At 40.2% G+C, this 13,268-nt stretch overlaps 1 protein-coding gene across 1 annotated transcript; it reads left to right on the plus strand.

Moving 5' to 3' along the window:
• The first annotated feature begins 4,341 nt into the window (after window positions 1–4,341).
• Window positions 4,342–8,962, plus strand: LOC134227426 (PAN2-PAN3 deadenylation complex catalytic subunit PAN2). The gene is made up of 5 exons (XM_062708916.1): window positions 4,342–4,568; window positions 4,632–6,650; window positions 6,762–7,314; window positions 7,381–7,559; window positions 7,622–8,962. The coding sequence occupies exons 1-5, from the start codon at window positions 4,505–4,507 to the stop codon at window positions 8,668–8,670; spliced, it is 3,864 nt and encodes a 1,287-aa protein (XP_062564900.1). The 5' UTR covers window positions 4,342–4,504; the 3' UTR covers window positions 8,671–8,962.
• The last annotated feature ends 4,306 nt before the right edge of the window (window positions 8,963–13,268 follow it).

Here is a 13,268-nt window from a genome sequence, read left to right on the forward strand (position 1 = left end):
CAGGATAAATTACAACCAGATTTGGTACACTTATTCTCTATTTTTGGAAGATGTTTATTGAAAAGGTAGAAGGGCCAAACAAATATATAAAAATAGATTGATACAAAGGAACAATTCTATGAGCGGTAGATCTACCTCTGTGGGTTTTGTGCTACAGCATTGGACATTTTAATTGAATAATTTACTTTTCAGTCCCTAGCAAAGCCGGATACATATAGCTATTAGTTATCTATATATCTCGGATACTTATTCAGCGTATGTGACGTATGTGATTTTGTAAACAAAAATTTAAACGTTGATTTCTGCAATCTGATAGCACTCCCACGCAAACCATCGCCACATACAGGTAGGGGAGGTTTCGGCCACATGTTCGTTGTGTTGGTTTGCGTAGGAGTGCCATCATATTTGACAAATCGACGTATGCATCTTTGTTTACAAAATCACATACGTCCTTTTGAATAAGTACCTGAGATATATAAAACTCAATGTTTGTATGTTTGTGTGTATGCTCCAGCCTAACTTCTGAACCCATTATTGTATTGTTTAGTTATCGATCAATTTAACCATTTATCGAAATTATGGTTGCCCAGTGACAAGCAATGATTAATGTGTTTCCTTCTGGATGGTGAATGTGATCCCTTCTTTAAAAATAGACGTTTGCCCGGAATAAGGCATCGGTGGATGTTTTTCCTTCTTTAGAAATAAACGTTTGCCCGGAATATGGCGATTATGGGTTTGCTCCCTTCTTCAAAATCAGTCAATGTTTTCAAATGAAATCTGCCTTCTTCTGATCAAATGATGAAGTATCGATAAGAAAACGCAATTATCCTGTTGACCAATTGGTTTATTCATTTTCCGATTGTGAAAAAAAAACTGCGAATCAAACTGGCAATTCCGAGCAAGGCCGGGTACATAAAGCTAGTTATTATAATAAATGCCGTAATCTGAATAGGCTGTAAGACGTTGAAATAGTTATAACACTAAGCATCATTCTAAATGGTCATGTTTGACTATCAAAATGTCAATTCCTAGCAATTAGATGCAGATCAAGTTATCTGAATGCATTTTAATTGCTCTGTACAAATGGTGTAACTGCGAGTAATAGCCTATTCAGATTGGGCTATTTATGACTTTGTTAAGTGAGAGGGTATCCAATTATTACGAGGTGTTCAGACTGCAGCAAGATAATATATCTTGACGTTTCCATGTTTCCTCATTTGCACGCTAATACAGGGTTGAATTCAAGGAGAGTTTTAAAATTTAATTTGCGAAATCAAGCATTTGTGTGGCGACAATCGAACATTTTTTTCTGAACAAAGTTTCTACGAAGAACAAATATAAAAAAAATATGAAAAGGGATTTTCGAAGAATATTTGAAGCTCTCATTAAGGATAATGAGCGAAGCTACATTCATTAGTTGGGTGCGCCGTTCTTCGGGGAACCAGACTATTCCTCAATTTATTTTTAAGTTTTCGATTCTGTACTATGATCGAACGGAGATTTGATAGAAAAATTTAGATACTTTTGGGAATTCTCACAAATAAATAAAAAAAAGAACGATTGGACCAATTTTCAAGAAATATTATCGAACTAAAATGTATTTCCACCAGTATCTCCATGTATGAAGGGCAACTCAGCAATTTAATTTTTTTTTTCAAAAATGGAAACTGAACCATTGCGTTCTACTCGACAATCAATGATACAGCTTCTAACAAAATTGAATCGTGTGAATGTGATATAATTTAAACTGGATTTTGGATGAATTAATGCATTACCAATCCATGTTTTATTAAAGGTTATTCTACTTTATATATACATCCCATTCAAATCGTACAGTTGTCTCACGTGAAAAATGTTGAAATCCAAAGTATATTAAGCCATTCAAGGAGCAGAATTGAAACAATTTATGAAATCATGTTTATTCATCAAATATATTCGTTTTACAACCATTCCTACGTTTTAAATTGTCTTCCGCATTGGCCCTTGAACTTTGAAAATTTATTCGATTTGTTCTATTAAATCTAGGTTTAAGTTAAATACTTCATGTTAATTCTAGAGAGCATCTGTTTTTAAACAATTCATGTTGAATAAGTGGAGAATAAATAATTATCATCATTATTTTTTATCATATAAAATGCTTTCCACAAAACCATCACAATCCGAGTTATTCTTCACCGCTCAGAAGATTTCCATCTAACATGCATTCGACCCTGCTGCGACAGAAAGAGCATGACTGTCAACTACGAAACGAAATGAAAACAGAGAGAATTTTCTCTCTGGCAAAGAGAGCGTGACGCTTGTCAGTTTTGTTTTGTTGAATTTCTCCCTGCATCCCAGTTAGAACGAAAGCTCTCTCGTAATAATTGTTCGTAATAAATTCTTTATGACTCTTTTTTGCGGGTATCTTTTGACAGCGCAAAATGTATGGAATATTACGTAAATAATGACATCATAAAGCGTATTTACCCTGAAACGCCAATTATTATGTCATTAATGGCGTAATCTGAATAGGCTAAACACTATAATAAGTTCCTCCGAAATAAGCATTAGCAATCAAAATGGAAAATTTAAGTTATTTTCTGGGCTGGAAGGCAAAGTTTAAACTCAATTTTATGGCTAGGAATCGATATTTTGATCCTCAAACATGACCATTTGGTATGAAAATCAATGCCTGACTTTAAAAGTGTACAAAACTGTGATGTCTGGAGATAATAATTGTACCTTTACTGGGACTCGAGGGTGAGAATGGATCACCGCTATCACTGACAGTCTGGAGATTCATTCAGATACATTCAATTTATTCTGCAAGTATTCTAGTAGTAGTAGTTAAAACAGTGACCCATTCTTACCTCCGTTTGACCCATTGTCATCCCCGACAACCTAAGAATTCTTAGTCTCGGGATGTCGAAGATGCTTGAAATAAATTTCAATTGGAATAATATTCTGGATTGTTTGAGAATTTGTTTCAATCTAAGTATTTCAAATTAAGGATTGTTTCGATTTAGCAGTTTTTTAATTACTCATTCCAGAGATTGAATTTTTAAATGTACTGTGTGCGATGTTTTTTCTACTCTACTCTGCCTAACATGTCTTTGTTTGAAATAGTTATGGAATAAAACGCTTAAATTAAATAATTGAAATTTTGTTATCGTTCAGTATAGGCCACCGTAAATAGCGCTGTAGCGTGATTGTTAAAATATTGAAATACTGTGCTAAAAGTCCATACAACACATTTTGAAATTCAACCTCTGACAAACTACTAAATGATCGAAATCAAATTACTACATGATCTGTTCCACTTGAATAGAGTATTTAAATATATTAATTATCTAAACCATTCTAGTTGGGAATACTCATAAGATCGAGATATCGAATAACATTTGGAAACAGAGCAAAAAATCCTGAGATTTCGAAAACGTTGGATTAAGCAGAAAATAATTAAATTGCAAAATAACCAAATGGCCTCCAAGAATGCCTTTGGATTAAGTTTCTTATTTCTACTTCTTTTAATGCTCTACTTAATGTTCTTATTAACATCCTCACATTTGATGAAAGCCTTTCATGCCTGCCATTGCTTAAATTTGCATTTAGTTGGCATGCATGTCCAGAAAGTGGAAAATGTTTTTCAAACGAAAACATATTATAACGAACCGGCCATTCTGCGTAGATAATCTTCACAGCTCTATAGTCTATTTAATCCCATTATCCAGATACTATGGTAATTGTACCAGTTTTGGTCAAGTTCCTAATTTGGCCATTTTTTGGTCAAGTTCCTAATTTGGCCCTCAGTACTGAGGGTCGTGAGTTCGAGTCCCATCGAAGGGAAAGTGGTTACCCCCAATACATATTTCAAATCAAAATCTTCCATATTTTGTACATACCCACACCTGAGTTTTCACAACATTGTAAATTAATGTTCAAGTCGGGTGGTTTAATCCACGGAATATAGGCAATTAACTTGATTGAACTGATCAGATTCATACATTTTACGCATCCCTGAATAGATGCGTTTAAAATGTCACAGCGCACAGCTTATGAATAATTGCCGTTTGAAATACATTATTTGGGGACCACCCTATTTTGAGCATAATCGCTAATCGTTTCTTCCGAACGACAGGCATCGAAGCCGGCAACAGATTCAGCCTACCACCCAATGCAGCCACCCCTTTTCCGGATCTGAACCAATCCGAACAGATCCGAACGACCAACCGAAGAGCTCGCTCATTCATGGCGCTATCCTCGGCAAATGCGGCAACAGAGGCAACAGCTGATGATTTGTTTTGGTTTTCACGCGACGCCTCTTCGCGCGGCTGAAAAACGCTATAACCCAACCAACCACGCAAGCGAAAGTGCGAGCTGTCAAAACAATGCATAAATTTTGTGTTCGTTTGTGAAATTGTGACGATTAGAAAGTTTTGTGTTTTCTGCGGAAATCCTGGGTTTCGGAGACCAAAAATTGGGATGATAATTGCGAAAAAGGTGCCCTGAACCCTAGGATCCGGCAATGGATTACGTGTACATGAGTGGTGACCCGGTCAATCGAGCCGAGGACATCATCACCCTGACAAGTTGGTTTTGTTTGTTTATGGGTTCGAAATTTGTGGTAAATGGCTAATTTGTCTTTATTTCAGTGTATGACAATGGTCCCCCGGCGGGAGATTACCCGGAAGGAGGTTTTGGTCCGTTCAACATTGGATTCGGTGAGCCTGAGTACATGGAGCATGGTATGGTGCTGGCAGATGGTGGCGATAGGTTCGGAGTGTCGACGGTTTCCTTCGACACACAGGAAGAATTAATTTGGATGGGTAATCAGGGTGGGCATGTCACGTCCTATTATGGGGGCACGATGCAGAAATATACATCCTTTCAAGTGCACGCCAACGAGATTGTCCGGCAGATCCATACTATCGATGCGGGAATACTGGCGTTGACGAGTACAACGCTGCGCCACCAGATACGGAGAGGAATTCCAAAATTCACGTTTCGATCGGAAAAGATGGTTGATATGGTGTGTATGATTGAGCACCAGCCCAACCGACTGTTGATGGGAGGACATCAGGGTGATTTGATCGATTTTGATTTGGCAACTTACCAGGAGGTGGGCAGCATCCCAGCCGGGCACAATGGTTGCGCGATTTTGAGAAATCATTCTCGATACCTTTGCGAGGGAGACCCATATGGAACAATTCTGCTCCGAGACCCCAATAGTCTGTCGATTGAACATGAATTGACTACCCATGCTGGAAGTTTGTCTGACTTTGACGTACAAGGAAATTATTTAGTCTCATGCGGCTACAGCGGAAGACAAGGGAATTTGGCTATAGACCGTTTTTTAATGGTTCACGACATGAGAATGTTGAGATTGGTATCGCCTATTCAGGTGCTAGTTGAACCACAACTGTTGAAATTTCTCCCATCTCCGTGTTCTCGTTTGGCAGTAGTGTCTCCGCTTGGGCAACTTCAGCTGGTCGATACCGTGGAACTCAGCGAACCACGAGTGCAAATGTTCCAAATTAATACAACCGGATCTCAGTGTCTCACCTTCGACATCAGTTCTTCCAATCAAGCTATGGCTTTCGGGGACCAATCCGGACATATAAACCTAATCGCCACTGTCAAAATAAACACTCCCGCGCTTCAGTTCAATCCGTACTCAAGAGAAACCGAATTTGCCGATACGGTCGAGCCGCTACCAATGGTTTCTATTACCGACAAAAACTTCCCGTTGTCGTCGATTCTACTTCCACATCTCACAACCGGCGATCGTTGGCTTAGCGACTGGCCAGCGTTCATGAACACATATGATTATCTAAAACCGAAGCCAATTCGTCCGGAGATTACGGCAACGATGAAGATGCAAGGACCAATTGGATATGCTCCTAACCCGAAAACATCTCTGCGAAATCAAATTCCGTATATAATGGACAAAAACTCAGCCTCAAATCAATGTTCCACCCCGGTTAGCAGTTCGCAAAAAGGTACCGGCGAACAGGGTCTGAAACTTGTGCCACGCCGCTATCGCAAAGTGGAGGTTAAATACAGTAAACTGGGAGTGCAGGATTTTGACTTTGAGCAATACAACCAAACCGGTTTCGTCGGACTGGAAGCGAATCTACCGAACGCATATTGTAACGCAATGTTGCAGGCCCTTTATTTTATTGTACCACTACGAAAGGCTATATTGTCCCACTGCTGTTCTAAGGAATTTTGTTTGGCGTGTGAACTGGGTTTCCTGTTCCATATGTTGGACGTAGGAACATCGAGTCAACCTTGTCAGGCCAGTAACTTCCTTCGTTCGTTTCGCACTGTCCCGGAGGCGGCCGCCCTCGGTTTGATTCTATCGTCTGATCGAAGCAACAACGCCAGCATCAATTTGATCAGTCTGATCCAGAACTGGAATCGATTCATTCTGCACCAGATCCACTACGAGTTGCTGGAAGCCATCAAGAAGAATGAAAACATGATGGCCATTAACGAGCAAACGGTTGGTGTCGGAAGAAGGATGCAGTTGTCCGCTACACCGCGACCATTCATTCCCGGAGCTGAGATGCATGTTCAGCATCCGGAGGATTATCAAGAGATTCTGGACAGCGAGGTTCAGCAGTACGACTCCAATAACGAGAAGTTTCAATTTCTGGAGGCGAGCAGTGGTAAGTTGTATTATAGTTAGTAGTAGCTAATAATAATATCATTTTTTTATTTTTGGAATACAACATCATCAATGTATCCGCGTTGAATTATTTTTCTACTTCAAATTTTAGATTACGATGCAACACTGATTCCCGAATGTGAACCATACCCGGATCCCGCAGAACAAATGCCACCATCCAGCAAAAATTACAACAAGGACGAAACGGAGATCAGTCGTCTTTTTGGAACTCAACAGAAAACAACGCAACGGTGCTTGAAGTGTAACACAGAGCGAGTAAAGAACAATATTCTACTCGTTTGCAATTTGCTCTACCAACTAAACTCGAATAATCGTAACGTGGATGGAACTTTCGCATCAATTCTTAAAAATTCACTAAGTGTCGAAAAAACCACACCAGCTTGGTGTGAAAAGTGTAACAAATTCACTCCTACCAATCAAAAGAGTCGCGTGACCGATCTGCCGGAAATCCTGTCCATCAACTGTGGACTCGAGACGGACAAAGAGCTGGAATATCTCAAGAAGCAGATGAGTCGCCCATCGGCCCAAGTTGGTGGATCGTCCGCATCGGAAAGTGAACCACGCAGCGCAAATACGGGCAACGGGAAAATGTGTCGCTATGGAATGAACTGCTCCCGTGTGGATTGTCACTTTTCGCATCCAAGGTATTTTTTATTCAAATTCTATTCCATGACATGTCATCCATATGTTCGATTTTTGTCATTTTTTAGGAAATCTTCCCCAGCAGTCATTATCTCCAGCGCACCAACACCGGCCCAGCAAAAATCATGGTTCCCTTTGAGCTTCAAAATGAGTCTCGATGAGAAGGAAAATCTTGAAATAGGCTCCCTGAAGAGCGCTTCCAGCTTTAGCGAAAATTCCGATGCCAAGGATGTGAACTTCAGAGAAGGTATGTCTTGAAATACTTATGCTAACGAATAACTAAGCTAACTAATAGATGATCTTCTTTAGACAAACTATTCCGTAAATCAAAACAGTACGGTCTGTCGGCAGCTGTATGCTACATCAACGATGGAGCTCAACGTAATCTTGTGGCCCTCATTCACGTCCCCAAAGGATATCACGATCTGAAACAGCACCGCATTCCCGGTTCTTCGACGGAAATCGACTTCACCGATGGCAGCTGGTACATATTCAACGATTTTAGTATTTCTCCCGTGTCGGTGCAGGAAGCCGTTTGGTTCACCCTGGACTGGAAGGTTCCATGTGTCCTGTTCTACACAAGCACCTCTCTCCGAGAGGAGGTAGCCGACAACAAGGAATGCCTCACTCAGTACGTCAATCCCTTCACAAATGATTTATTCATGGAAGCGAGCCCAACAATCGAGGACAAAAACTTCAAACCGTTGGGGCAGGATGAAATATTCCAGTCGGGCGATTTAGTCGCTATGGACGCCGAATTCGTAACCTTAAATCCGGAAGAAAGCGAAATTCGCTCAGATGGCAAACTTTCTACCGTCAAGCCGAGTCACATGAGTGTCGCCCGTATCACCTGCATCCGTGGTCAAGGCACTGATGAAGGGGTTCCGTTCGTTGATGATTACATTTCCACGCAGGAGCAAGTGGTCGATTACCTAACAAAATTCTCTGGCATTAAACCCGGCGATCTGGATGCCAACTTCAGTAACAAACGTCTGACCACTCTGAAAAACTCGTATCAAAAGCTCCGCTATCTGGTCGACAGTGGAGTGATCTTCGTCGGTCATGGTCTGAAGAACGACTTCCGCGTAATCAACATCATCGTCCCACCGGAGCAGATCGTCGACACCGTTTACCTTTTCCATTTGCCCCATCACCGGATGGTATCGCTGCGCTTCCTGGCGTGGCAATTTCTCGGCATAAAAATCCAATCGGAAACGCACGACTCCGTCGAGGATGCCCGGACTGCTCTTCTTCTCTACAAACACTATCTGAAGCTGCACACGAAAGAGGAGTTCACAATGGCACTGTCTAATCTGTACGAAACCGGCAAAAAATTGCAGTGGAAGGTTCCAGACTAAGAATGGGACGGGGATTGTAATCAGTATTTTCACAAATCGAGATAAAAAAAACGCAAAACAGAAATGGATTGGCATAAGACAATTTGAGATTTGTTTCGTATTTTATTCAACTTTATTTTTTAGGTGAGTTTTACAATATATGTGAGATGATTCACCATCCAATTTGGGTTCTCATAAATACATTCATTATATAATTTATACAAACAGTATGTCAAAATCTTTGTCAAAAGGTCATTACAATAAATACATCTAATAAATAGTTCGCCATCTTGATGGTGATTGTACAGGCAAAGCTAGTTTTTTCTTCATTGATTATTTTGCTCTGCATGTTTGCTTTTCAGTGCTTTTTGTGATTGTTCTTAGGTAGGTATAATAATTACTGTGGATGCAGTAGTATCCCTGTAATAAGTATCATTTAGGTAAACATTAGATAAAAAAATGCTCTAGCAGATTTTTCTCAAATTAATAAAATCACATCGGCTCGGAGAGATACAAATGGACTCACGATGAAATGGCAATGATAACAATAACGAATGTCTAAAATAGATTCTGTTTGGATTCTGTACAGCGGAATGGCACAATAGATCACGGTGGTAAAGCACAGCAGCGATAAAAAATCACTAAGTGTCTACCAAAGAAAGAAAGTAAAAAACAATTTGTTGGACATGAGTACCGAGTTACAGTAGCAGTGCTGCGTAAAGTTGACAGAAGAAGTGCTGGGCATGGGGGGCATGTTAAGGCCCTATGCCCAGTAGAAGTAGTCCAGTGTCAGGGCCTGAATGAAATAACCGAAACTGGAGACCTGGTGGCTGCACTGAGAGATCAGTGTGGCGTTGATACCAGGATACCAGGATATATAGGTTAAAGAAAGATCGAGTGGAAGCGCAGGTTGCCATATTCCAAGTACCCTTGGCTGATGTCAAGGAGGTGCTGGATATGGCAAAGTTGAAGGTGAGTTGGTCAGTATGTCTGATGAGCATAAACTAACAAACTCAGGACTGCTTTAAGTGCTTTAAATTTCTACATAAGTCATGACTGCAGGGGTCTAGATCGAAGTTGGCAGCACCGAGGTCACTAAACAGATAGGCATCATAGAACAAACTGCAAATTTCAAAGTAAGCTCCTTGTGTATCAACAATCTACGAACGATACTCCCATATATCCAAGGCGAAAGAAAGAGAGAGCAAAGCAGCTCTGTCTAAAGCGCGTTGTCAATTAAAGCTTTACTTCCACCGCTAGGTTCGCTAGAGTTACAAAATTATGGAAGGACCACATTCCACGGCAAAGATGCCTATATGTTATGTGCCGAGGTGTTTGATCTGCACTCCTGGCCTAGACAACAATCACCCATTCAATTGGCTGGCCTGTCCGGCTTCCAAACGGGCTCGAACATGCAGGTTTCGTAAAAAGGGGGAATATCGATCATTTTTTGAATTGTTTGGTAAATATTTCCCCCGTAAGTGAAATCATGGCTTTATCAGATTTTTAAAACGAGGACTGCTACATGTAGAACGTATCCAGCATTTCGCGCACGGTAATAATGGCTGCCGTTTTATGACACTTGGCTGCCTAGAAAAGTGTCATACTGCCGTAAGCTGAGAAAGTGACATAAGCGCCAAATTACAACGTGCATTTTTAAATTTTTCTGTTAAAGAGCGGCGTACACGTCAGTTTTTTAGATTACGGCAGCATAGTTTATATGATCGGAGTTCAGCCAAATCGCACCAAGCGCCAACGAAAAATTACCGATTTTTCTGCTAAAAGTTTCGTTTAGCAGATTTAATTGAACGCAAATCGTATCGGATATCCCTCAACCCCATTACTGAGGATATCCTACTGCAAATGTACGCTTAAATTGATATGAAACTATTTCCGTTGTCCTTGTACGATCAAAATATCACAAGTCAGTCGAAAAGCCGCTCAACCATCAAAAAATATATGGAGGTTTGTGCAACTTCACTACAAATGCTCAAACATGTTCGGCGAACCTTGACTATACTTCCGACAACTCAAACCAAAATCAAATCGTTTTATTTTTTTCAAACCGAGCCGCCAACTGCCAAATGGTTGTTCGAACAACTTCACACACGTTCAAACAAACCAGCAACCGGAGTGTTTTTTAGGGGCGGAATCAATGTTCGTCAAACTGCTTGACTGGTGTGTACGCTGCATTACACTGAGACGATGTGCACCGATTGTTTCAAGAAAGGCATCATGACCGCTAGGTGGAATTGCCTGGGCTTTCCACAATAAAATAAATTTTTTGAAACAAATTATGGATCAACCAAGAAAATAAGGTTGCTTATCACACAATTAAGTACGAGCTTAATTTTTTGTTATTATATTTGTTTTAAGTGCTTTTTTGGCAGCTAACTGTGAGTTCAAAAATAATGTTGATATTATTTTTCAAATTTCGGTGAAAAATAAATGAAAATTCATCCGAAGATTATGTTAGTAACATATTTAGTCAAGACTCAAGATTCAGATACCTAACCAAGAATAAGTAATTGTAAAACCAGGAAATAATATTTTATTCAGAAATTTTCTTGAAAATGGTGAAACTGATCAATGTTACGCATTTCGGTAACTCAGTTCAATCTTAACCACTGCGAGGCAGCGCAAGCGTTGCTACACCGGTCGGTATATGAATCATTTGTTTGAGAAACTGCATAATGCAGAGATGTATCCTGAACAGAACATGAGCCAAGAGCGCGCCTTGGTGTTCTTAGTTTTGAACTCTGAACACAGTTCAGTGTGCACTGGGTTGATACGCAAGCAAAACGACAATGGTCACTAAGGGCCGATTTCTTCCCCTCCGCTTAACTCTTAAGCGGTGCTTACTCATATGCTTAAACCTGGTTTAAGCCCTAAGCGGAGGTGAAGAAATCGACCCTAAGATTCCTTAGATTTGGAATTATGCAAAAACATACGAGCATGCTTGATTTCTATCCGTGTGATGTCCACGTGTTCCCCACGCCGAAAAATGTGTAGCATGCCGTCGCTTGAATTTGTTTTCCTAGGATACAAGTTGCTAATGTCGTTTTCGTTTTTGCGGTGTAGCTACACTCGTGCTACACTTTTGCACCGAAAATGTTCGTTTTTGATTTTCGTGCTACACCAGTGTAGCATTTTTCTTGCACTGAAACAAGCAGTGTAGCACCAGAAAAAATCAGAGTGTGCCGTGTAGTGTAGTTTGTTGTCAAGTTTCTCCCGTTATTATTGTTTTCTTTTTTTGGTATCCAACAGGTATCCATAACAAACAAACCCAACTGCACTCAAAACGTTCGTTTTTGCCGTGCAAAATGCTGCACTAAACGGTGTTGCTACACCTCAAAAACGAAAACGACATAAGTTAGGTCAGTGCTCTTGAACAGTGTGCAGTGTTCAGAACGTTTTGAAAACGAACACGCGTTCTCGTGTTCAGATGCATCTCTGCTGCATATATTCATTATTCACAATTCCCAGCAAACAACAAAAAACTGTTTTTGAACAAATTGGCACCGAATCTTTTGATTTCTTCGATACAAATCAATAGTTTTTGGCAAAACTCAACATCCTAAGTATTGCAAGCAGTACTCAACAATTGCTCTTCAAAGTGCGGTCACATATGTAGTTTCTCAAACAAACGAAAAATTCTTCATACATTTCCGAACAAAAATTTATTTTTCGTATTTCTGCCTGAAACGTATTTTTAAGCTAGGATTCAGAATATATGAAAATCTCATTTTGGCCAAAAATGTCACATATGTAGTTTCTCAAACAAACAGTTCATATGAGAACAATACTGATGTTGCCCTGCTATCGGATCTATATTGCATCCCTGCTGGGAACGGCAGTTGAATTGCGGACAAGTCCAGAACAGTGTCAATCTGGACATGCGGGAAGTACCCAATCCAGGAAATAGTATCATCTCCTGACAATTAGGGTTTCATAATAGCTGAAGTAAACGGTGGTTACTTTTGTAGCTACTACTGCCCTCCTAGATGGAATACAAAGTAGTACACTAGAGTATTAGATAGTCTTATAGGCGCACTAACTGGTCTGAAACCATTAGTAGTAGCAGGTGACTAACTAACGCCAGAAGTAATATCCTGCTATAGTCGCTAGCGAGACTGAACGTGGTTCTGTTGAACGATGAGCAGGTATACACGTTCAGAGGTTGGAGAGGTGAGTCATGTATCGTTGTTCGTCCGCAGCGCGGGATGGACGGCAGACACAATATAATTCGAGCGACTATTAGGAAGGACGGTTTATGGTCAATTATACTCCCAATAGAACCACAAGGCGGTTCAATACAGTTGACATAGGATGGCGTATCTCTCAATTACACCGGGAAAGATGGATAAATCGGACTCTTGACCTGAGCGGCGATGAGTTATTCGATGTCCTGACACGAGCTTATGACGTAACAATGCCAAGGAAGACTAACCCAATCCAATATATTCTATTACTCAATAAAGAGAGATCACTGATGAAACCTGGAAAAAGATAGTAAAAGCCAAAGCTTATAAAAACTGTTGTACGAGAAAGGAAAAAAATCAAAAGAGCGAAAGTTCTACAGTCAAACCTCCATGAGTCGATGTTCTATGACTCGATAT

The sequence above is a fragment of the Armigeres subalbatus genome, chromosome 3, assembly GCF_024139115.2.
Source record: "Armigeres subalbatus isolate Guangzhou_Male chromosome 3, GZ_Asu_2, whole genome shotgun sequence".
NCBI classification, from domain to species: domain Eukaryota; kingdom Metazoa; phylum Arthropoda; class Insecta; order Diptera; family Culicidae; genus Armigeres; species Armigeres subalbatus.